The sequence below is a fragment of the Sorex fumeus genome, unplaced genomic scaffold (genome assembly GCF_029834395.1).
Source record: "Sorex fumeus unplaced genomic scaffold, SorFum_2.1 ptg000009l, whole genome shotgun sequence".
Classification (NCBI taxonomy): Eukaryota; Metazoa; Chordata; class Mammalia; order Eulipotyphla; family Soricidae; genus Sorex; species Sorex fumeus.
The window spans coordinates 9,599,751-9,623,339 of NW_026606066.1; the positions used below are offsets into that span (position 1 = coordinate 9,599,751).

General features: G+C 33.3%; 1 protein-coding gene across 1 annotated transcript in view; it reads right to left on the minus strand.

The window, feature by feature from the left end:
- Positions 1-3,061: 3,061 nt before the first annotated feature.
- Positions 3,062-23,589, minus strand: part of ACVR1C (activin A receptor type 1C) — an 87,511-nt gene continuing 66,983 nt past the window's right edge. Inside the window, exons 4-9 of the mRNA XM_056110389.1 lie at positions 19,974-20,204; positions 17,262-17,429; positions 14,869-15,025; positions 13,015-13,139; positions 10,002-10,132; positions 3,062-6,348 (exon numbers count right to left, since the gene is read on the minus strand). Coding sequence (XP_055966364.1) covers positions 6,223-6,348; positions 10,002-10,132; positions 13,015-13,139; positions 14,869-15,025; positions 17,262-17,429; positions 19,974-20,204 — 938 coding nt within the window. The 3' untranslated portion in view covers positions 3,062-6,222. The remainder of the gene's footprint in view (positions 6,349-10,001; positions 10,133-13,014; positions 13,140-14,868; positions 15,026-17,261; positions 17,430-19,973; positions 20,205-23,589) is intronic.

The window sequence follows — 23,589 nt, forward strand, 5'->3', positions numbered from 1 at the left end:
GGATTTTTAAACGAGGATTAAATTTCAATATCTTTCAAAAATACAGAATGTCTCATTTTAAAATATGACCAAAGCAAAACAGAGTAGCTATATGAAATATAAATATGTAAACTGATTGTAGATATCAATTGACCAATCACTTTACAAATATGTATTTTCCCTGCCCAAGTTCACCATCTTTCAGAAGAATTTAGTACTAAGGTCAAATAAATTTTTTTATATGTTAGCTAAAACCTAGAATATAATTAGATGGCTTATCAAGTTAAAACATTATCTGTCATTAACAAGTACCTTCTTCAAACTTCTAAGGGTAAAATTATTAGAGAAAGTCTGAAGAGAACATCTCATGCATAGGTATGGAAAAGAAATATCTTAAATTCAGTGTATAGCAATCTAGAGGGGGTCTAGTAGTCTATGATAGGACAGGAAGCATAAATTGAGGTGGAATTGTGAAAATTCAGCAAATACATTTTTAATGTACTAAAAATGTAAGAAATGAATGTAGGAAAATAAATGCTGAAGATGCACTGACGAGAAAACAGTGTAAATAGAAAATACTTAAATTTCTATACAAGGCTGAAAATTTTACTACTAAATCATGTTTCACTCCCATTCTGACACATAAAAAGAGAAAATAATCCCTACACGAAGGAGAGCAGCTATGCAATGTTGTAAAGGGGGAATGTCGAAACCACCCTTAACCCCAAAGTATAGGTGGAAAAGGACAATGAAGGAAAGAACTGAAGGAGGAAAGTAAGCAAGATATGACAAGGAAGGAACGGAGAGCTGGGGTCAAGGATCTTGGGGATACCAGTAATGGGTAGTACAACTATATAACCAAGCAACAGAATCAACAATGGTGAAAATAAGAGATACAATTAAAACCACCACACTTTAAAATGTGCCTGTCAAGGTGGCAGGCTGGGGGTGGAGGTGGGAGGGAAAATGGGAACACTGGTGTAGGAAATCTGACACCGGTGGGGGAGATTGGTGTTAGAATATCATATGTCTAAAATGCAACTATCAATAACTTTGTGTATCAGAGTTCTTTAATAAAATTTAAAAATATTTTAAATTGTGTATTCTCACAAGTTTCAAATTTTATCTAGCACCCCAATGGCTGCCTTTTTTAGCTCAAAAACTAGTTTCTATCTCTTAGAATATATATTAGTTTTTCTCACTGACTTTACCATGGGGGGTAAGGTATGTTAGCAGGAATTAAAAGAGAAATGACATTTGATCATCTCCATTAAATGGAACATTATGTGACTGTATATCCAAGGTCAGTTTAAATGCATACTAGGTAAAAAAGGTAAAGGCCCTCCCGTTGATCATCGATTTGCTCGAGCGGGCCCAGTAACGTCTCCATTAGAGACTTTGTTGTTACTGTGTCTGGCATATCGAATACTCTCGGTAGCTTGCCGGGCTCTCCGAGAGGGGTGGAGGAATCGAACTCGGGTCGGCCATGTTGGCCGCTTGTAAGGCGAACGCCCTACCCGCTGTGCTAACTGCTTTTAATTGGTAAACACTGAATATAGTGAGGTACTATGGTGGGTATTTTGCTAGCAACTACTAATAAATTTCTCTTTGATTTTTACATCTATAACTTTTGAAAATCAAATCATATAATTAATTTATAACATGTTTACAAGTCTCAAATTCTGACTTTTTATTTTGCTGATAATATGTGAAATAATCTATATGTCAAAGGCTCTCTTTTTGAGTTCACAGTACAGCAGGGTGAGTGTTTGTCTTACACCAGCTTAACCCAGATTGATCCCTGGTACCTTATATGGTGTAGTTCCCAAACAAAAATAAATCAAACAAAAAGATTTCTTAAAAAATGAAACAACTGGTGAAGGTACGGGTGTTTCATTGTATGACCGAGACTTGGAACCGAAACCTTTGTAACTGCTCTCATGGTGATTCAATAAATAAAATTATAAAACATGAAAAAAATGAAACAAAGCAACAAAATCTTTCATTTTCCTTAGAGGGATAGACACTAGGAATATTTTGCTATTTTTTAAATTTAGGACTAATGAAACTTTGGATTATTCCTTTTTGTGCATTTGTTATTTTGATATCAGGCCACACCCAGAGGTACTCAGGGCTTACTACTGACTCTGTACTCAGTGATGACTCTTGGTAGGACGTTATGGGGTGCTGGGAATCAACCCAGGTTTGGCTGCATGCAGGACAAATGCCCTACCCATTGTACTGTCATTCTAGCTCCATTTTTGTAATATTTTAAAAGAGATCAAAAAGATTTGAAAAAAGGTGAGGAAAATGCCACATACAAGAAAATTTAGAAAAAAATGGTCAAATACCTGAAAATTTGCATTTAAACACTGAAAAACATAAAATCCTATTTACTGTTTTGTTTTTTAGTTTGTGAGTTTTGGAGCCATACTCGATGGTGCTCAGGGATCACTCCTGGAGAGATTCAGGGGACTGACTATATAGGATGCTGGATCAAATGGTTCAGGTACATGCCAGGCAAGCGCCCTACTCACTGTACTATTATTCCAGTCTGAGAAGTTATTCTTATTATTAAGGTCCTATGAAATTTTAAAATCCCAAATAACCCATTTTTCTGTTTAGAAGTCCTTGGGAGCAAAGGGATTTCTGTTCCTGCTAAATAGTGTATAAAATCCATGTAAGTCTTCACTTATAGGAAAAGTGAACAAAGCATTGTCAAACATAGAAATAGAATGTTTTACAAAATCAAACATATTTAAAAATTCTTTGAAAACCACAAAGCTGCTATTTTAAGATACTAAATCTTAGTATTCCCAAGTAACTTAAATGTTGTATTTGTAAATTTATTTAAAGGAATTATATCGAATACATTAACTATGATCAACTTTTTTCATTTGATACTATTACCTTAATTTCCTCAGGAAAAAAATATTTATCCTTTAAATAAATTTATCTAAATAACTATGTTTTTATGTTTATTTGAAATAATCAAATTCTCTGACAATCCATTTTAATTTGAACTTTTCATAATAGTAAAAGTGGGCTTCTTGCTTTCAAATGATTTTTGAAGACGGTTCCCTGATGCTTTTGCATAAATTCTTCCGATATTCCTGAGTTGTCTCTGCTCCAAGAAGTCACATGGTGGCGAAATTCTAGTACAGTAGAAATAGTTGTTTTCTTTAATACTTCAACTATAGAAATACTCAAAAATAATAATTATGATGAAACTTGTAGCCTAATAAATCTCTCTATATTTTCATTTTAAAATAAAAACTGATCTTGAGTTCTTCAGACACTGTACTCAGGTTACTATTTTCATACAATCTTGGAAATTTAAAATGCAAAGTTAATTGAAAGTATCAAGATGAAAAGCAAGTACTATGCCTAAAATAGTGCACGACACAGTCATGTTTCACTTAACTTTCAGAACATAAATTAAGAATTCTAGATGTGACATGCCAAATATTTTAGACACAGAATGGAACACACAACAGAATCTGTACCAATTACACGCTTAAATGCATAGCTTATAAGGCAATAAATTCATGCTGAATTATTGACGTTGTTGCCATAAATAGCATTTTACCAAGCTTTACATTGTACCCAAAATATTTGAAAAAAAGCAGAGAACACTGGTAGTTAGAGTCTAGGAAGAGTATTTTTTGGTTATAAAGACACTCAAAAGAAATAAATATTACAAAATCAGACTCCATCAAAGAAACAAGTTTAACAGCATAGGTATATACAGAAAATTTATCTTGTGCTCTAAACTTTATCTAAGTTTTGTCAGTATTTTCTATTTTATAATCATTTTGAGAATTAAGAAAAAAATTAGAACTTTTAGCTTTTGTCATTTTTTCCATCTTCTCCATTTCTTAAAAAATATACTTGTTAATTAAAATATAAGACAATTTAGTTAGAAATTATAGTTAACCAACACATACATACACCCCCTCAAAAAGAAAACAGGAAAAATATTTTAATATATATGAATTTACGTATTTCTGTAGGATGAAAGTGGAGTATAAATATAAAATTACATTTGGACATCCTCAAATAAATTATAAAACATAATGATAAATAATAAAAATGGGAAAACTTTCTCTTAAAAATTAAACAATAATTTTTACCCTGTACATGTGAATAAAAGGGAATTATTATTCTTGTTTTTTAAAACTATAGTAAATAAATAATTTCATATTCATACATGCAAATACAATCTAGAAGAAATCAAGGAAATAAGCACTACCAGGAGTACTTCACTCTCGTAAACTTTTTGAAATTCCTTCACAGATAAACTCTCAAAAACTGATTATATAATTAGATATTTTGGAATAACCAAATACAAATAATTTTTAATCTGTTGCACACTGAAAGTAATTTTTAAGACCTATCATAAAGAAATCAATACATTCTACGTTGTGTCTTTTGATTTACTTTCTTTCCCAACCACCCACACACATGTCACCATCCTCACATTATACTTTTAGATTCCTGAGGGGAGGAACTATTCTGTTTTAATTTCCCTAACTCACCCAAGACCAGGGCAAGGAATATATGGCGCACACCATCATTACGAAATGAATGAATAATCTCTTAAATGAGAGTGAAATATGTACAAACCACAGTGGTATCTGATGTCTCAACCCCATCCAAAGAAGAGGGGTTCAGTAACATACTTCCATAGTGAAACAAATTATAATTATTAGATTGTGCTCTATGTGAAAATACATAGAAATATCCTTCACAACACTGTTCCCCAAGTTGTGCTTTATAAAACACCAAAATTCAGGCTAGTAAAGGCTTTCCCTTCTCTTAATAAAAAGGGTTTCACGGTCTAATAATTTGGGAAATCCAGTATAATGAAATTCAAGTAATATTTCTTAACTCCTCAAAGTACTTGATAAACTAATTGTGATGTCATTATCTAAGAACCTACCTACCAAAAATAATGTTTGATTCCAAGATCAAACTTAGATCATCTAAGCTTAAAAAGTGCTCAGTGTGAAAGATTGGGTGAACAATGCTTTAAAACAATATAAGAAGCCATATTAGCTCTCCTTCACCAAAGTACAATTATAGATTTAAAGGAAATATATAATGTTCTTTGCATACTCATAGTCCATCACTTCCATACAAGAAGGAGATTATAAACTACCATGAGTCACCAAATTATCATCTGCACCCACCCTTTCATTTTGAAAGGGTCAGGAATATATGTTTATTATGACTGATACCCTCTGTAGGGTTTGCTTTATTTATTAAGTTTCTTTAATTTTTTCAGAAAATATTTGTTTCCTTTCTCTTTTCTATTCTCTTTTAAATGTATGTGTACAAAAGCAGGAGGAATTTCAGGAATGCATCTAGAAATCTAACAGAAGACCCTTACACCTAACTTATCTCTAGAAGTGTTCAGAAAACCTTAATATTCATCTAACTAATAGGATGACTGAAATTTCTATATAAAAAAGATTTTGGCAGTGTCCCAGCTCTGTCACTAGCTATGTGACTTTGGAACATTTCAAGATGTCAGAGGTTTAATTTGTTAGTGAAAGGGAATAATATTGAATACAGCTTTCAAACTATCCCCCTCCAAGGGGCTGCTGGTAGATTATAAACAGGAAAGAAAGAGGGGAGAAGAAAATGAGGAAGTAAAATGTTGACCTTGTTTCCATCTTTCTGCAAAGCAGGTCCACTTTTACATATTTCATATGTTCAGGACAGTATTTAGACTTTTAAATCCTACTTAATTTAAATAATAGAGAAAAAGCATAGAATGCATCAGCTAAAGTTTTGTTTACATAGAATATACTGATTCATATTTTTGATGAATATTTTCATCTCAGAAAAAAGTCAAAACATTTTCGTCTATTCGTTCATGTGCTTTTGGTTCAAGTGAAATAAAACCTTAATTACTTTAACTATTTTACATAGCTTATTTTGTACCTCCATAATATCTTTCATATTAGATAAAGGTGTGAGCTGATGTGTGGTTTGTCAAAGTGAAATGAAAGACATCATGAAAATTGAAGGACATCAATGCCTGACCGTGCTTGACTTTAGAGTTTTTGGCCATGCCACATTTGGACACTAGAACACTGTAATGCAGTATCTCTGAGGTAGAGCAAAAAAAAGAAACAAAAACAAAACAAAACAAAAAAACAATAGCAAAACATTCACATAAAGATGCCAAATGGAAAGACAACTGCAAACAACTGCTTTTGAATACAACTGTTATCATTAAACTTTGCAGTCCTCTTTTACACAAAGTTGAGAGATGGTCTTCTTAATACGAAGGGCAGTCAGGCGAGCTGCCCCATTGGCATACCAACACTCACGCATTATTCTCCCCATGACTCGGAGCGCCTTTAAGAAAGAAAAATATCAAAGATTTTAGAAAGAAAATTATCAAAGACCTTAGTCAACCACACAAAATTAAGTAAAAAGGCAAAACAAGCCTAGTAATTGATGCCAAATTGTAGTGAAGAAATATAAAACTTTAAATAATATGGGAAGAAGATTGGGGTCATGTCCTATTAACCTAAGAGGCTACTCTGCATTGAAAACTCAGCATAATGATTTTAGTAAATATGAAAGTACTGTCCTCAAATAGGAACTTGAAAGAGTAAAAAAAAAGGGAGGTATATTGAGATGGTTTAGAAAGTTTCTATATCTTGCTCTGGATTTCAGCTGAATGCAACAAGTGTATACATGTCTAAAACTTCATCAAGTTCTAGGCTAAAAGTTTTCACTTGACCTATAAAAGTTATACCACAATAACAGTAAAAAATACTAAAATTTCTGAACTAGTGTATAACTAAGACAAACACTTTGAGAGTAAAAGGATTAGACTTAATCTATTCAGAGAAATTTAAGAAATCCCTGAAGCAGGTAGCTTGTCTGTTGGCATCTGCTGATCTCATAGAGAAGAATTTCAAAATAGATATTCAATAGTTGAAAGACGGGAAGCACAGCACAAAACTCCCAGAAGGTTCAGATCAAGCTGTTAAAAAAAAAATTCCTGAGTCTAAAGAAGAATCTCCCCAAGAAAGTCACTTTGTGAGAAAAAATTTTCAAATCTCAGGTTTTGATAAAGAGAAAAAGTCAAGCCCAGTCTTACAAAGGTACAATACAATTGAGTTAATAATAAAAATTTGTAAACACATGATAAAACAAATGATTATACACAATAGTCACTGGAAACAATAAGCAGTTAAACCATACACATAAAAAGTTTAAAGAGAATTTAAGTGTATAAAACACAAAATAGGTAAAATACATTTTATGAAAGCAAGGAGGAAATCTAAAGTACAAATCAACAATAAAACCTTATTTTTCACTTTTTTTAATTTTATTTTAGTTTGGTTTTAGTTTTGGGAGACCTGACTGATGTTCATGGACTACTCCTGGCTATAAACTCAGGAATTACTCCTGGGTGCTCAGGGGACCATATGGGATGCCGGGGGTCAAGCCCGAGTTTGCAGCATGCAAAAGCAAGCACCCTACCCACTGTACTATCTCTCAAGCCCAATATCGCATTTTTTAAAAAGGAAAAAGCATCAAATAAAATTCTTGACATAGAATATACGTAAGAGATTTCCAAACTACATGGATTGATTAGATGGCTGAGAAAACAAATATGAAACTAGAATCAATAAGCTGGGAGATAAGTAAGAGATACTTCCTAGGGCACAAATATGGTGGCAAAGAGACAAGATAGAAAGAAAAGTTCAAATCTAAAAATGTGTCCAATGAGTTTTTAAAAATTGGCAGCAAATATGGTGAAAAGATGTAGTACTAAATGGTACTAAATTTTTATATTTGGAATAATGGGTAAAAATTCCATATATCAGCAATGTACTTAAAATGTAGCATTGTAGCACTGTCTTCGCCTTGTTAACCCATTTGCTCAAGTGGGCTAAACTGTTATAACCATATTATATCAACTACATAAAATAAAAATTTAAATTTTTAAAGTCATATTCTTTAAACCCAATTAAGATTTTTCAAAGAATGCCTCAAAAAACATCATATTAAAAAAAGAAACACATCAAGTTCTAAAGATTAAAATATATACCCACTATCACCATTTTCAACAAAGTTTATACAGGAAGTTATTGAAACTATAGTAAGACACAAAGAACAAGAACAAGGACCAGATTTATCATTTGGAGCCATAAACCTCTATGTGTGTATTCCATACAATTCATCTATAGTAACATTCCCTAAATAATGTGGGTGTGTCTGTGTCTGTGTGTGTTTTTTGTATGGGGGTCACATTCAGTTGGACTAAGGATTTATTCTGTCCCTAAGGAATTCCTGCTGTTAGAACTCAAGAGACCTAGTTAGTGCTGGGGATTGAACCTGGGTCATTGTGTGCAATATGAGTGTCTTTCCTGCTATGCTATCTCTCCACCTCCAAGTTCCTAAACAAATTCTTATTCTCAAACACTGCAACATGATTTTAAAGAAACTAGAAATCACTCCATTCATTACAATCAGGAGTAGAGTGATAAAAAGAAATAATATTCATACAATGGTATTCCTTTAAACAAGTGACATTAACAGATTACAGCTTTCTCTCTCATTCTCACTCTCTAAATAGGTGAAAAAATACCTACTTTCAGTGACATAATACAAAGTATAAAACATAACACAAATACACAAACGTTAGCAACATATATGTCAGTGTACAAATTCATTATACACTGAGTATAAAATAAAATCAAAATAATTAAGTATTTATTTAATATTATTAACTTAAAAGTAATAAATAACTACAATCCCAGAGAGATAAGGAATCTTTGAAGATATTGGAACTGTCCTAGTTTTCAAACTTGATAATAAAATTCACTGGATTTCATTTTATAATTAGACTTTTGATTTGAATATACATTCTTTCATCTATATAACATTAATACTCTAAAATTTTAATTTCAATGTTTCTGTTTTAGAAAAATGACAGTAACTTGGAGTTACTTGGAGTTACTTGGTGATGCAAGTTACTTGGAGTCATAACTATGTTGCTAAAATATCTCCACAGAATAGAAGTACCAAAACAAATCCTGCATTAAATAAAAAAGTAGTTGAACAAAACATGGAAGGGGGAAGAAGCAAAAAATAATTCATATAATAAAATAATTACTATGACAAAGCCAACTAAGCAATGTCACTTAAAGAAAACCTCAAGTATTATATTTAATAATGCATAAGATATATAGTAATAACTTTAATTGAAATATTAAAGCTGCTCTGTAGTGACTTTTATGGTTAATTGCCCTCACTCACCTTCTCCTTGTGAGAAAGAAACATATACACACTGAGCATTAACAGTCACCATTTATTCTGTGTCCAATATATAATTGTTGTTCGGAAAAAGGTGATAAACAATGGTTGTTGTCATAGGTAATTATTATATGAGAGAGAATAAACTCAGACTATATCAAGTTAGGGATCAGTAAATATTTACTAAAGGTTGATGATGAATGAAACTATAATCCTCTGTGTGGCAACGGCATTGACTACCCACCAAGTCTGCCTGTGCTCCCACAATTTCCAGACTCTGGTCATATAAGTAGAGGTGATGCAAGTTACTTGGAGTCAAAGCATCGAAGACATATTGTTTGACCCTCTGGATCCTCTTCTAACCCAGAACTCTGGAAATTGTTGAGAAAGCAGCATCCCAAGATAAAAGTCAGCAGATTATTGAGTCACCAAAGAGAACAGAGATGTCACTGAAAGTTCCCTAAACCACAGGATTCTTTGAATTGCAAGAAATAAAGTTTATTTGTAATTAGCCACTATGATTTCAGGGATTGTTACTACGATGTAATATAGCAGTATAGACACATACAACTAAAAAAAATGCACAAAATCCTGCTGAACTCTTACAAAGCCATTTACCTACATAGGAAGAATTGTAATCTTAGACTGAGACATAACTATATGCTCTCTGAAACTTTTCTCTGATGTTTTACTTAAAAACTAAAGGAAAGTTTTACATAAGGCCATAACCTTACCTCACAGCTTTGCCACTGGTTTGGGATACTTGGCCGAAACTTCTGGTCACAAACAACCTTCCTCATTTCCTCTATTGAGGGATCTGAAGGCACCATGTCATAATAAGGCAACTGGTAGTCCTCGACTATTCCTATGAGAAATTAGCAAAATTTAGTGGTGATCATAAATTAGTATAAGAAGATGATATATTATGCTTTAAATCTAAAACCTATATGCAATATTACTTACATAATTTTTAAAAACAACATCCTATTAATCTGAAAAAGGCACTGGCATAACTTCTGACAAAAATAATAAACAAAGATGCTAATTTCAAAACAATGCCAATTAAATCACAGGTGGTAAAATGGAAATTTTTTATCATTTTTTTACCAATTTAAAATATTTTTACTAAACTTTTACCAATTTCCCTAAAATTCCATTTCCTGGAAAAATAGAAAGTCAGATTTCCAGCATGACAACTTTAAAATACTCAGTTAAATAGTTATTATATATATTTATAAAATTTTATATTACAAAAATATAATTTTGAAAATTATATTATGTTGATATTAAATAAACTGCTATAAAAGACATGCACTTATATAATCATACATCACTAATATGCAATTATATATACATATTACAGTTGTATTATTTTAATACCTAACGGGTAGGGCGTTCGCCTTACAAGCGGCCAACATGGCTGACCCGAGTTCGATTCCTCCACCCCTCTCGGAGAGCCCGGCAAGCTACCGAGAGTATTCGATATGCCAGACACAGTAACAACAAAGTCTCCAATGGAGACGTTACTGGGCCCGCTCGAGCAAATCGACGATCAACGGGAGGGCCTTATTTATTTTATTATAACCTAAGATTATGAAAATTATATAAATACTTTTGCTATCATGTACTTTGAGAATAATGCCTAATTTTGCTTCACTGTGAAAGTTATAGTACAGTCTCACTGCTCTGTGAATAAAGATGTGTTTCTTTCATCAAATAAAATTTTCAAAATAATTTTGAAACAACTTTTAAATAATTGAAGATGAACACTTTGACATGAAGGAAATGTTTTTAAAATCTCAAACATACAAACGTGACCTTAACTAAAACATTATTTAAATTCAAAAATGAAATTTCCAAATCATTTGAGTGAGACCCCTGAGAGAAAATAGAGGAAGTAAGGCACTTGCCTGGCATCCTGCTGACCCAGGATTGTTCCCTAGCACCACCTATGTTTTCCTAAATACTACCAGCTGCAACTCTGAGCACAGAGCCAAGAAAAGTCCCCGAGGAACCACTGTATGTCGCCAAACTCCTAACTCCCAAGATCATTTGAGATATATACATATATACACACATATATACATATTTTGTGCATATTCATACATATATATTTTGTATGTATATATCACTGTCACTGTCCTCCCATTGCTCATCGATTTGCTCGAGCAGGCCCAGTAACATTGTGAGACTTGTTACTGTGTTTGGCATATTGAATACGTCAAGGGTAGCTTGCCAGGCTTTGCCATGCGGGCAAGATACTCTCGGTAGCTTGCCAGGCTCTCCAAGAGGGGCAGAGGAATTGAACTCAGGTCGGCCATGTTGGCTGTGTGCAAGGCAAATGCCCTACCTGCTGTGCTATCGCTCCAGCCCGTATATATATATATATATATATATATATATATATATATATACAACACAAAATATAATGTTTAAAATGTGTTACAATATTAAAAAGAAACCATATCATTTTAATTAAATTACTATTTTGACAACTGAAGAAAATTAAACAATATATCTACACAAATATCAATAAAAACTTTTCAATCTTAAAATTTTTTGTCAAATTAGATTTTAAATAAAAAATGCTGTAAATAAACATATTTGAAAATTGTTATTTACCAAGCACTGTCCTAAGTAAGCCCTTTAAAATGTTTTAACTTATCTTTTCACAAAACCACAAACTAAAGAAGATAGCATATTTTCCCTGGCTCATAGAATGAAGAAACTGAGGTAAAAGAGTGCCATAAATTTTCTCAATCTTCAAGAGGAGCAGATCTGGAATCTCCCAACCCTAAGCTCACTGTTTGTGTGAAGTTTCAGCTTCCTGAATGCTTTACTCTCTCGTCCACAAATGAATGGTGAAAATGTAGTTTTGCTTTCAAATACAATTTTAACTTCATAAGGTTTTAATATTTTTAAAAGATTTTAGGACTTTTAAAATATTTATCTTAAGCAAAACAGCATCAAAATATAATGTGAACAATTGGTAGCTGTTTAACAACGCCAGCTGTATGATCATGCTCTGCACTAACACACCTCAAGAATGAATTGAGATAACTCACTAAATCCTCAAAGCCCAAAGGATCAGCTTTATTATTTTCTTTGTTTTACAGGTAAATAAATTAAAACCAAATAACTTGCCTAGAGTTAGACATTCAGGAAGTTGCCAGGCCATGCCAGGAACAGTAAAGTTGGAGTTAATCTTCACTTGACTTCAACCTCTACTCTAACCTCTAATGTCCACATATTTGTCAATACAAGAAAGAAACAGACTACACACACACACACACACACACACATACACACACACACACACCCCTTGTCAATAACACTTCAAATCCTACAGCTTTGGTAAGTCATTTAATGTTCCTGGCTTTTATTTCTAACATTAAGTAGGGACAGTAACAACAAAGTCTCCAATGGAGATGTTACTGGGCCCGCTCGAGCAAACTACATACAAACTCCAAAAAATTGTTTCACGTGCTTCAGAATGTATAACTATGGAATGATCAGAACTGTCACCCCCGCCTAAGAAATAATTGTAATGTAAAATATCATTATCTGCAGGATACTCCACTACCACCACTGGAGAGAAAGAACTGAAAGGTGTTCTTACGATTTAGCAGTATTCTTTGAAATATGTACAGATGACTTAATCCGGTGCTTATGAATAAAGTAGAAAATTTTGACTTATATTCAGGCCATTAAGGAAAGAAGCCAGAAATAATATATCTGGAAACTTACCTCCAACTGAACACCTCCGGGCTATTTCCCAGTAAACCAGACCAACAGAATAGATGTCAGCACGTTTGAAGGACTCAAAGATATTCACATTCATCGTGTCATCAAGCATTTCAGGAGCCATATACCTTCAAAAACATGCACATTTTAGATTCTGTGTGTCACTTTCTTAGCAGTCTTGTAAAATATAACCTTAAACCCTGATATGAAATATAAATTAGGATAGCTTACATCAATTTTACAGGTAGGTCTGAACTACAGATAGAATAAAATTAAATAATACAGTTATCAAATCTAGAGGTCATTCTACTCATTATTAAAGTATATGTGCGAGAAGTCAAATTCTGGCAAGTACAAGCCAGGGGTATTATTCCATAAGCAAAGCTCTTATGAGGAGAGAGAAAATGCAATTTCTACCAATAGTTTACAGCTACCCAGGTTTCCTTGAGGACAAAGAGCAGGTTTTATTCATTACAGTGAGCTTGTATTTCAACAGTGCTCAGTGACATTCCACAAATACTTTCTCTGAATGCACAATTTTATTTATATTGGTGCTAAAAACTGTATACATATTATATGATGACTCCAAGAAAATGAGCACTTTCTTTGAACAGGACTAATTGAAGTTATCTAGTCAATGTGGTGAGACTGAGTCTGGCTGTCCTGAGAGATTGAGGATTTTTCAGAACCCTCAAGTGAGGGCTCAATATCCTCCCTGAACCATTTTAAAGTTTTAGATCTGCTGAAGCAATCTAGTTACATGAGCCTTCCACAAGGGTGCCTAACAGAAGGATATTTGGGTGGGTAAGTTAAATTTTCTGTTTATAGGGGAAACAATAGTCTCTCTTGACTATCCATTGTGAATGAACTATCCCAAAGTATCACTAGGTCTTCAGTGAAGTCTCCCAGGGAACCAGGGAACCAGTCTTCCAGGGAACCTCTGAGAAAGTCTCAGAGGGATTGACCTGGAATCTCAAATATGACTCAGAGACCAAGAATACTAGCTTAGAAATTCTCTACTCTCAACGGCCTTTAACAATTTCAAAAAATTGTTTCAGTTGTTTCTAATTTAAGGTCAATAACCCTGGCACTATTCCAGTGTAGCATAAGAGCCTGAAACTCAAATAAAATGAAATGAAAGTATGTTGGCCATAGAGCTATAACAAAGAAAACCCCCAAAAAATCTCATTATAAATCAGCCTATCCTTATACATGGGTGATATATTGATTCTATCATTGTTGCTCTGAACTTTTAGAAATCTCGTTCCTTGAATGTGAGAATTGTGCCTAAATTTATTATTTCAATATATTTAAGTATGGGTGACTTAAGGATAAGCAAAACTTATGTAAACACATACAATGTTAGATATTATTTTGAAATATTGGGAAATACATTAATGAAAATATAGTATATTTTATCATATTTGAGTCCCTCATCCTGCATAATTTAATAGATGCTACATTCATTGCTTAGAAACTGAACACAAAGAACTAGTCCTAAATTTTTACATTTCTGATGTATAAAGGCTTTGGAGTAGCTGTATAATGCTTTTTTTCCCTTTTTTTCTGTTAAAAAACAAATTCTCAAAATGTAGCACATTAACAATATTATATCATCTCTCTTCCAACATTGTTCTTTCTTCACTGGACTACTCTCTCTAATGACTGCTATCTCTATGACCAAAACACCAACACATCTTGGTTTATAACCAGAATGCCATAGACTTCTCAGTGACTTAAAGAATATGTTTTGCTTAGGGGCCACTAAAAATCTCCCATTTGAACATGAATCCTCGCTATGTACACAACCAAGCATTCATGATTCTAAGCAAGTCACAGGTCTTAGTACATACTAACCTTTTAGTTCCTACTTTAGGATTCTGAGGTATGTCAATCGTATTCAGTATTGAGTCATGTTTCACAGCCAACCCTAAATCTGCTATGGCACAAGTTTCACACTTTTTCACTAGGATATTTTTGGATTTTATATCTCGATGAGCAATAGCAGGTTTACCTAAGAAACACAAGAAAAACATTCACATTTATTGTTGTTGTTATTGATGACTAAATCTCTCCAAAATAAATCATTTTAAACACTTTACACAAACATCTCTTTCTAATTGAGGTCTACTCTGACCACGTATTCTGCATTCCAAGTCATTCCTAATAGAATATCTCTAATCTGCACTTATTTACAGCTCTTATCACAGTGGACATTCTCTTGCTTGTTTATACACATGTTTAATTATCTTTCTCTTGTACTGGCCTGAAAACATCATAGGACAATGATGATCTATTACTCATCACAGTGACACCAATACTTTTAGTGCTAGGTGACAGTTGGAAGCCATTAATAGGCATGTGCTGGATAAATGGGGAAAGTTAATAGCACTTTTATGTTCATGTGAGAACCAAGTAAATATTCTCTTACAAAACAAGTTTCACATTTCTAGCACCCTGCATTTATTATTCTCAAACGTGGCCTGAAGACTTCAGTAGGAATATGATACTCTTTTTCAACTTCACCTATACTATGTCCCTCTGTCCTCAATCACCAGCTGGCCTGGAGTTAGGCCTTATTCTAGAGTTCGTGTAGACACGTTTTTCTGCCCACAGGCATATAATTAACAGGAGGCAGAGCCATGACTGGAACCCAGGACTGTGTGGGGTTTTGCCCCTGTAATTCATGGTTTTGTCTACAGAGGGTACTATAACTCTATTTACCCCCTGAGGTCTAAGACTTCATGACTTTTTTTATTTTTGAGTTGGAATTAACAGAGTTTACAGTGTGAATTTTAAGGATCCTTTACTTTCTTTTCTACGACATCACTTTTCTTTACATATATCAGCCCAAAATAACAGAATAGACAGAACAAAAAATCAGACACTGAACCTGATAGTTCAGGAGGTAAGGTGCTTGCCTTTCATGCTCCTGACCTTGGTTTGCTCCCTGACACCACATATAGTTTCTCATGCTCCACTAGGAGCAATACCTAAGCACAGAGCCAGAAGTAAGCCCAATGTACTGCTATGGATTCCTTCCTGCACCCAAATATTAGTCATTATGCCAGATACTAAAGAAATTTGCAAAAGAAAGGAAAATAAAACCATTATTTTTACAAGACTGGGATTTCTGTTAGTTTTTAATTGTTTAATTGTTCTTATTTTAAGTAAATTAACACACCATATATTTTTCTCAATTTTAGTTACATGATAATTACTGATAGTTAAAAACCACATATATAGAAACTTTTGGGTTCCTCATAATTTTTAAAGAGTTTATAGGGATCATGAATCCAAATGTGAAAGGTACAATCCTTCCTAAATTACTTTTCCTTTAAGAGACAATTCCGTATTAACCTAAATAAATAAAGCAGTGGGTATTATTTGACCTTCAATATGGCATACAAATATTTAAGATTACATTACCCTTTTAAAACATACTAATTATCAAGAGTAAGCATTTAAATTTGTATTATCTGAAAATACAACATGTGACCCCAAAGCAAGAACTCTCCATATATTGTTAAATGGCAAACACAGAAGAACTAAAAATATTATTTTGAGTAATATACAAAATGATGTGTATATATGGTTTGGCTGTATTATGACAATATATTTAGGTATATAGAGTGCTTTTAGGAAAAAGGGGTGCACACCTGGTAGTGCTCAGAGTTACTCCTGGTTCTATGCTCAAGGATTACTCCTGGAGGTACTCAGGGAATCATACATGTGCTGGGAGTCATACAGAGTTAGTCATGTGCAAGCTAAGGGCCCTACCCTCTAGAATGCCTTTAGAATTACTTTAGACTTGAAATGACTATTATAATATAAATAAAATACAATTTAGAGTTCATATCAAGGAGAATAATTATTATTACATAATAATTATTTCATATTTATTATTTTATATTATATTGTTTATATTTACAATATTATTATTATTATTATTATTATTATTATTATTATTGGGCTGGAGTGATAGCAGAGCAGGTAGGGCATTTGCCTTGCACATGGCCGACCTGGGTTCGATTCCTCTGCCCCTCTCAGAGAGCCCAGCAAGTTACTGAGAGTATCCCGCCCACACAGCAGAGCCTGGCAACCTACCTCTGACGTATTCAATATGCCAAAAACAGTAACAAGTCTCACAATGGAGACGTTACTGGTGCCCACTCGAGCAAATCGATGAACAATGGGAAGACAGCACTGTAGAGTGCTATCAAGGAGAAAAAAAGAAAGAAAACACATACCTTGTGTACCAACAATTTCCATGTGAAGGTGGGCCAGACCACTAGCTATGGAAAGTGCCAGCTTGATCATCCCAGCCACTGTTACTATGTTTCTATTCAAATAGTCATATAAGGAGCCCTGTTCATGGTATTCAGAGACAAGCCAAAGCTGAGTCCAAGTTCCATTATCTAGAAGAAAAAAATGATTCTGTGCTGAACATACACATTGAAAAAGAATACAAAGCCTTTAACAAATGTCAGTGTTTAAAGCAAATTTGTATTGCTGTCAAAGCAGTTAATTCCCTCAGTGATAATGCTCACATTCTGAGTTAGTAAAGTAAAACTCCTCAATGAATTTCTGAAATTATTTTAGAAGCTATTACAGGTATCCAACATAGTTATGGGAAGCTGTGAGGCAGTGATTCTAAAAACTCCATTCACCTTCCCTCTATATTAATACCTGTTGGGAATAGCAGCCACTTAAAAGAGAAATTACTGAGAGATGCATTTATACTCAGTGTTATATTATAAATTACTGTGAGCTTTTATAAAGATTGCACTAATCAAAAAGAAATATAAAAATTTTGCACAATGTATTATGACTATCCTAAAAGCTATAGCAAGCTAAGAATGTCCAGGTTTAACTGTTTAAAATATGAAGCTGATGATTTTTCTTCAAAGTGTATCTTAAAAGCAAAACATAACTACCAGACATGCTTAAATATTTTAATTCATCAAAAAACAGCTGGTCCAACTTACAAAAGATTTTCAGCAGAAGAGAAACTAAAATTAAACTTTTCTAGGTGGAGGGATAGGTACTGGATCATTGTATAACTGAAACCCAAGCACAAAAATTTGTAAGTCTACAACTGTACCTCATGGTGTTTCGCTAATAAAAATTTTTTTAAAAAATCCCTTGTAGTTAGCTTTCGTTTTTTGTAATAAAGTATATACAATAGTCTGCAGCAGTCTTGAAAAGTGGAGAAGCTCTGAGGGAAGAAGCTAAGATGAACATATAGTAACAAGTTCTTAATGTATAGGCGCTCCTTATTATCTAAGTATTTATTTCCAAGGCTGGATAATAATAAAATTTCCTCAGAATGCTAAACTCAACATGATTTAATAAAATAGATTTATAAACTCACCACATATAAAATTAACCCTTATGCATATTTGTCTCCTTGCTTATCACCTTTGTCCTCTAATTTCAATATTTTTGTCTGACGTTTGAGAGAAAAGTAAATTCATACTCTTGCAAAAGATAGAGAAATGCATGAAGATGAAAGTGGTATGATAGATCCCTCAGAATGGTGCACCAAGTCATTAACAAATAATCTAGCTAAATTGAAGTAAAAATCAAAGATATGATCTCTCCTTTGCATACATTTTTAAAATCCAAATATTGTGATTAAATCAGCCCATAACTACCATCATTACTGGTTTGACAACCTTCTAGTAGGTAGTTTAACTCAACCTTACAAAGGAAAATTAGAAGTTCTTAAGAGACGCTAACAAAAAAGTCTCATTTTCAATAGTTTGAATATATTTTCAAACCTTAAGTAGTTAAAAAATTGGAATGAAACACCTTTTTAAAGTTCACCTTAGCTTTCTTTACTTTTTCCCAAGTAAATCAGAAATAAACCTGAATTGTAGTCAAAATTTAAAATAATGGTAAGCTTCCCTTTTGGTATCAAGTTAATAATGAAAATTTTCATGGTAACCCTATAAAAATTAATATTCAAAATAATGTATATTTTTAATTTTAATAAATAATTCTATGATATTCACATAAAATTTACTTTTTAGCATTTACAATGTTTATTTATGAGTACTACTAATTTGAGGGAAAAAATTGGACTAGATCAAGTTTTTCTCATATTTTTCCCTGCTCCCTTTGTTATGAAAACTAAGACACAACAAAGGAGCAAAAGTTACTTAAAAATGAATAAAAAAGAGCAAAGAAATCCAGAATCTTTATATCCTGATTTCTTGGTACATATTCAACATTTTAAGAAAAATGGTTTAAGTAGCAGAAAGTTGATGAACTCTTTTCCACGATATTTAAAAAAAATATATTGTTAATGTTAACCTCGAGACACCAATTATACTCAATATAAATTAATAGAAATTTCACTGAAAGTATCTTGCTTGATGACATTCTGGTAAAGTGTGTGAAAACTTGAATTTTATACAGGTATACAGTATAGTCCCAGAAAAGGTGAATGTGCCTGTAGCATTCATTGGTATGCCAATGCCAATTACTAAAATACTACAATATTTCTGTACTTGGTTTGCTACTAGCTGGTATTCAAAATGTGCTCTGGACATTCCATCGCTCAAGATACTTAAAGGGACACTCACCCCCATACCCATGACCTTGAAAGCTCTTTATGACCCAGCAACTACTAACGGGGTAAAGCCTAGAACCTAAAGGTTCTCTCAGCTGTAGCTAGCTTCTATTTTTATTGGTTGGCTCCTATGCCATGAAAGTCATGAAAATTTTAAACTATCAACCTGGTAATAGTTGATAGTTTAAAAATCATCATGATTTCTATCACTTCTTTGATCTGCTTTATTGTATGGCTATGGATATTTATCTATGGAGAAAGGAAAATCACTTTCTTTCATGAAGAAAATTTAACTTTTATTTTGGTTTAAATGCAATGAAAAAAATTTTTTTTCTCATCTTGTAATAACATTTTTACTTGATCAACCCACAAAGATTGAAAATACCTTTGTTGTCAGCAGCGATGAAACCAAGAATGTTTTCATGTCTCAGCATAACAGTCTGATAAATTTCTGCTTCTCGAAACCAAGATCTTTCATCTCTGGAGGAGAATATTTTCACAGCCACATCTTCTCCACACCATCTACCATGCCAGACCTCACCAAATCTACCTTTTCCCACTATTTCCTGAAGGACAATTGTCCTTGCAATTGTTCTCTGGACCAACAGAGGTAGACCTAACCAAAGAAAAGATGAAAGTGATGATTAAAAACAAGTACCAGAAAATAACTGTAATGATAATTATTTTCAATTGAAAAATAAACATTTATGCTAGTTGGTAATTTTACCAATGTTGAAAAAATATGCACCATTATTATAATATTACTCATATGTATTTTTCTTCTAATATTTGCAAAAAAAATTTCAAACATAGGTATCTGTAGCAGCAGCCTGATTTTCTAGGGTTATTACAAATCCTTCTGGTTTACCATAGAACTGGTCAGGTTACTAAATGCACTGTTTAAATATACACACATACTCATATACATTGTTAATACACTTTCTTTTTAGTTACTCTAAAACAAAATGTCTGGTTCCTAGTACAACTGGGGAATCAGAAGAATTCCTTGGAAATTAAAAAAATTCAATTATTAAGCAAGATAATTATGTTATCTTAAAAGCAAAGCATAGTTTCATAAAATATCAAATAGATATTTTCTAGAATTAAAAAGTATAAAAATATTCTGATCTTTATAACTAAAATGCTTATATGCATTGAACCAAGCATTATACTTCTATAAGTCTATCCTAAAGATTTAATATAAAATAAAGAAAAGTTTATGTAAAAATTCTTAATTCATTATTATCATTACTAGGAAAATTATAAAAATTTTCAGAATAAAGAAAAATTGTCAAATAGTTCAATGATATAAGAGCATCAATAAGAAACATGTGAGTTGACTTGCTAGCTGTGTACTTGTAACCATGGTTGTTACTGAACTCTGAGCTTCAGCTTCCTTGTCTGAAAAACTAAAAAATTATAGGATTATACTATTACTTAATGTCTTATATGGATAAAGAAAGAGTTAATGGGAATGCTAAGTACTTATCATAGTATCTGCTATGCTATATACACTGACGGTTAGCCTAAGACATTAAATTATGTCTTAGGACAGATTACTTCATATGAAGAACAACAAAACCAAGAAAAGGTCAGTACCACTGTATATGAAGAACTCTTTTTTAATACATGGGGAAATATTTTTGCAAGGAAAGTAGCATAGTCAATGCTATTCTTCTAGATAACTAGCTATTAAAATATGCACACTAAGCTGAATAGAAAATATATTAACTTCGATGATGGTTATTTCTATTTAGTGGAATATTGGTGAACTGTGATATTTTTTCTAATTTGATGAATCATGAATTTAATTTTTAATTTATTAAGAAAATTAATTCTTAATTCTTAATTTTCATAACTGATTGCTCTTGGGAGAAAAATACTTAAAAAGAAGACAGTGTACATTCATTTTGGAAAGTTATGTTCATTTGTTGTCATTATGCTTGATAGTGAGAAATATCTCACAGCAGTAACACTGTAATCTCTGGCAGGCTTTGGCCTCTGCTCTTCAGATGAGCAATGGTTTACTCAAATGTTCTCACCTGCATAAGAACCACCCACTAAGGCTAAATAAGCACAGACTACAAATTGCTTTTATGGGTTCCACCAATTAGTCACAAAGCCCCATGGCCAGAAAGTTTTTCTGTGATTACTTGTTTCAATTTTACCACTTTAGAGAAGAGAAAATATGGGTCTCACAGTCATCAAAGACTTACTCAGGAATATGCTATTCTGGGAGGCAAACTGACAACTAAAACCCTGGAGGTCAACACTCTTACTCTTTCCCCATTTAATCTCCATTCCTGTTAAAGACACTTTTAACTACAAGAGCTATTTTTGTAGGCGACAGTCAGTTTTATTGTTGGGCCAGGCAGTGATATCTGTACTAAAAATTTCTAAGCCAAACTGAAACCTCCTTCTCCCTCCTCCCTTCCTTGTCTTGTACACATACACACGTATAAACTCCTCTGGCTACACACAACATTACAACTGGTTAGAGAACTAGATAAGCCAATGTTTCCAAATGCCAAACAGATCAATGCCAAAGACCATGTCGGACAACATCTTCTAAAGGACTCTGAGCAGCAATCAAATTGAGACAGTCCAACCATGAATGTTGCTTTAGTATCTTTCAAAGAAACTACCCAAAATATGAGTAAATATTGTGTTATATACTTAGATATTTGGCCGATAGCACAAGCGGCCAACATGGCCGACCCGAGTTCAATTCCTCCGCCCCTCTTGGAGAGCCTGGCAAGCTACCGAGAGTATCTCGCCCGCACGGCAAAGCCTGGCAAGCTACGTATTCAGTATGCCAAACAGAGTAACAATTGTCACAATGGAGACGTTACTGGGCCCGCTTAAGCAAATTGATGAACAACGGGAGGACAGTGACAGTGACTCAGATATTTCACTTTAAGATTCACGGACTCTACCTTTCCTTGTAGGTTCCTTTCATTCTTCCTTTCCAATACTTTGCTCAGGGAGAAGCTGGTATTGCTCGTATTGAAAGACACCTTCCATTAGTATCACTATCTCAGAAGTATTATACCACAGGGGGATAATAGCAGTAACCTATCTGGTCTCTTGGAAGCCATGTGAGACACAGTGCAGTCCCGAAAGTCAAATAAAATATTATAACATCATAAATTATTTTTTCTCAAAAGTTATTTTCTCCAAAATTTGTTCCTGATCAAAGATGGGAACAAGGGAGAGATGGGTGTTTGATCATTGTGGGACTGTAACCCAAACATGAAAGCTTGTAACTATCTCACGGTGATTCAATAATATAAAAAAAAAAAAGATGGGAACAAGCTTCACAAATTTTACTTTTCAGAAGTTCTGTGTGTGTATGTGTGTGTCTGTGTGTGTGAAGGTGTAAAGGATAGTTTGGGATCACATCTATCAGTGTTCAGAAAACTGCAGTTTCAAATGTAGGTCTCCTAAATTCAAAGCACACTCTCAGCCCTTTGAGCTATCTCTCCAGCCGAAAGTTCCTCTCTGTTATTGCTGGCCAATTAAGAAAAGTATAAGGGAAAAATAACCTCTTGATTTCTTTCCTACACATAATATTTTATAAAAGAAGTCTTATTGCAGAGAGACCCAATGTCTCTGGCTACTGAGTCACCAGCTTTTAGCAGTGGTCACTTCCAAACACCTATAGCCAGGCTTTAAGAAATAATAACTAAAACACTTTTTCAAATGGGTCATTGAAGAAATCATCCAGGCTTAGTACCTGTACAACTTTCTTTTTTAAAAAGAGACTTTAGTTTTGGAGCCACATCCGGCCATGCTCAAGGGTCACTTCTGATAGGGCTCAGAAGACTGTATGTGGTGCCAGAATTGAATTCTGATTGACTAACGGTGTGCAAAGCCAGTGCCTTTACCTCTCACTGTATTATCTCTCTAGTACCATCATTTAAAAGAGATTTTAGAAGTTAAAGGCAATAAATCCAGATTGTGTAAAATTACACAAATACACCGAAAACGGTATTTTTCAT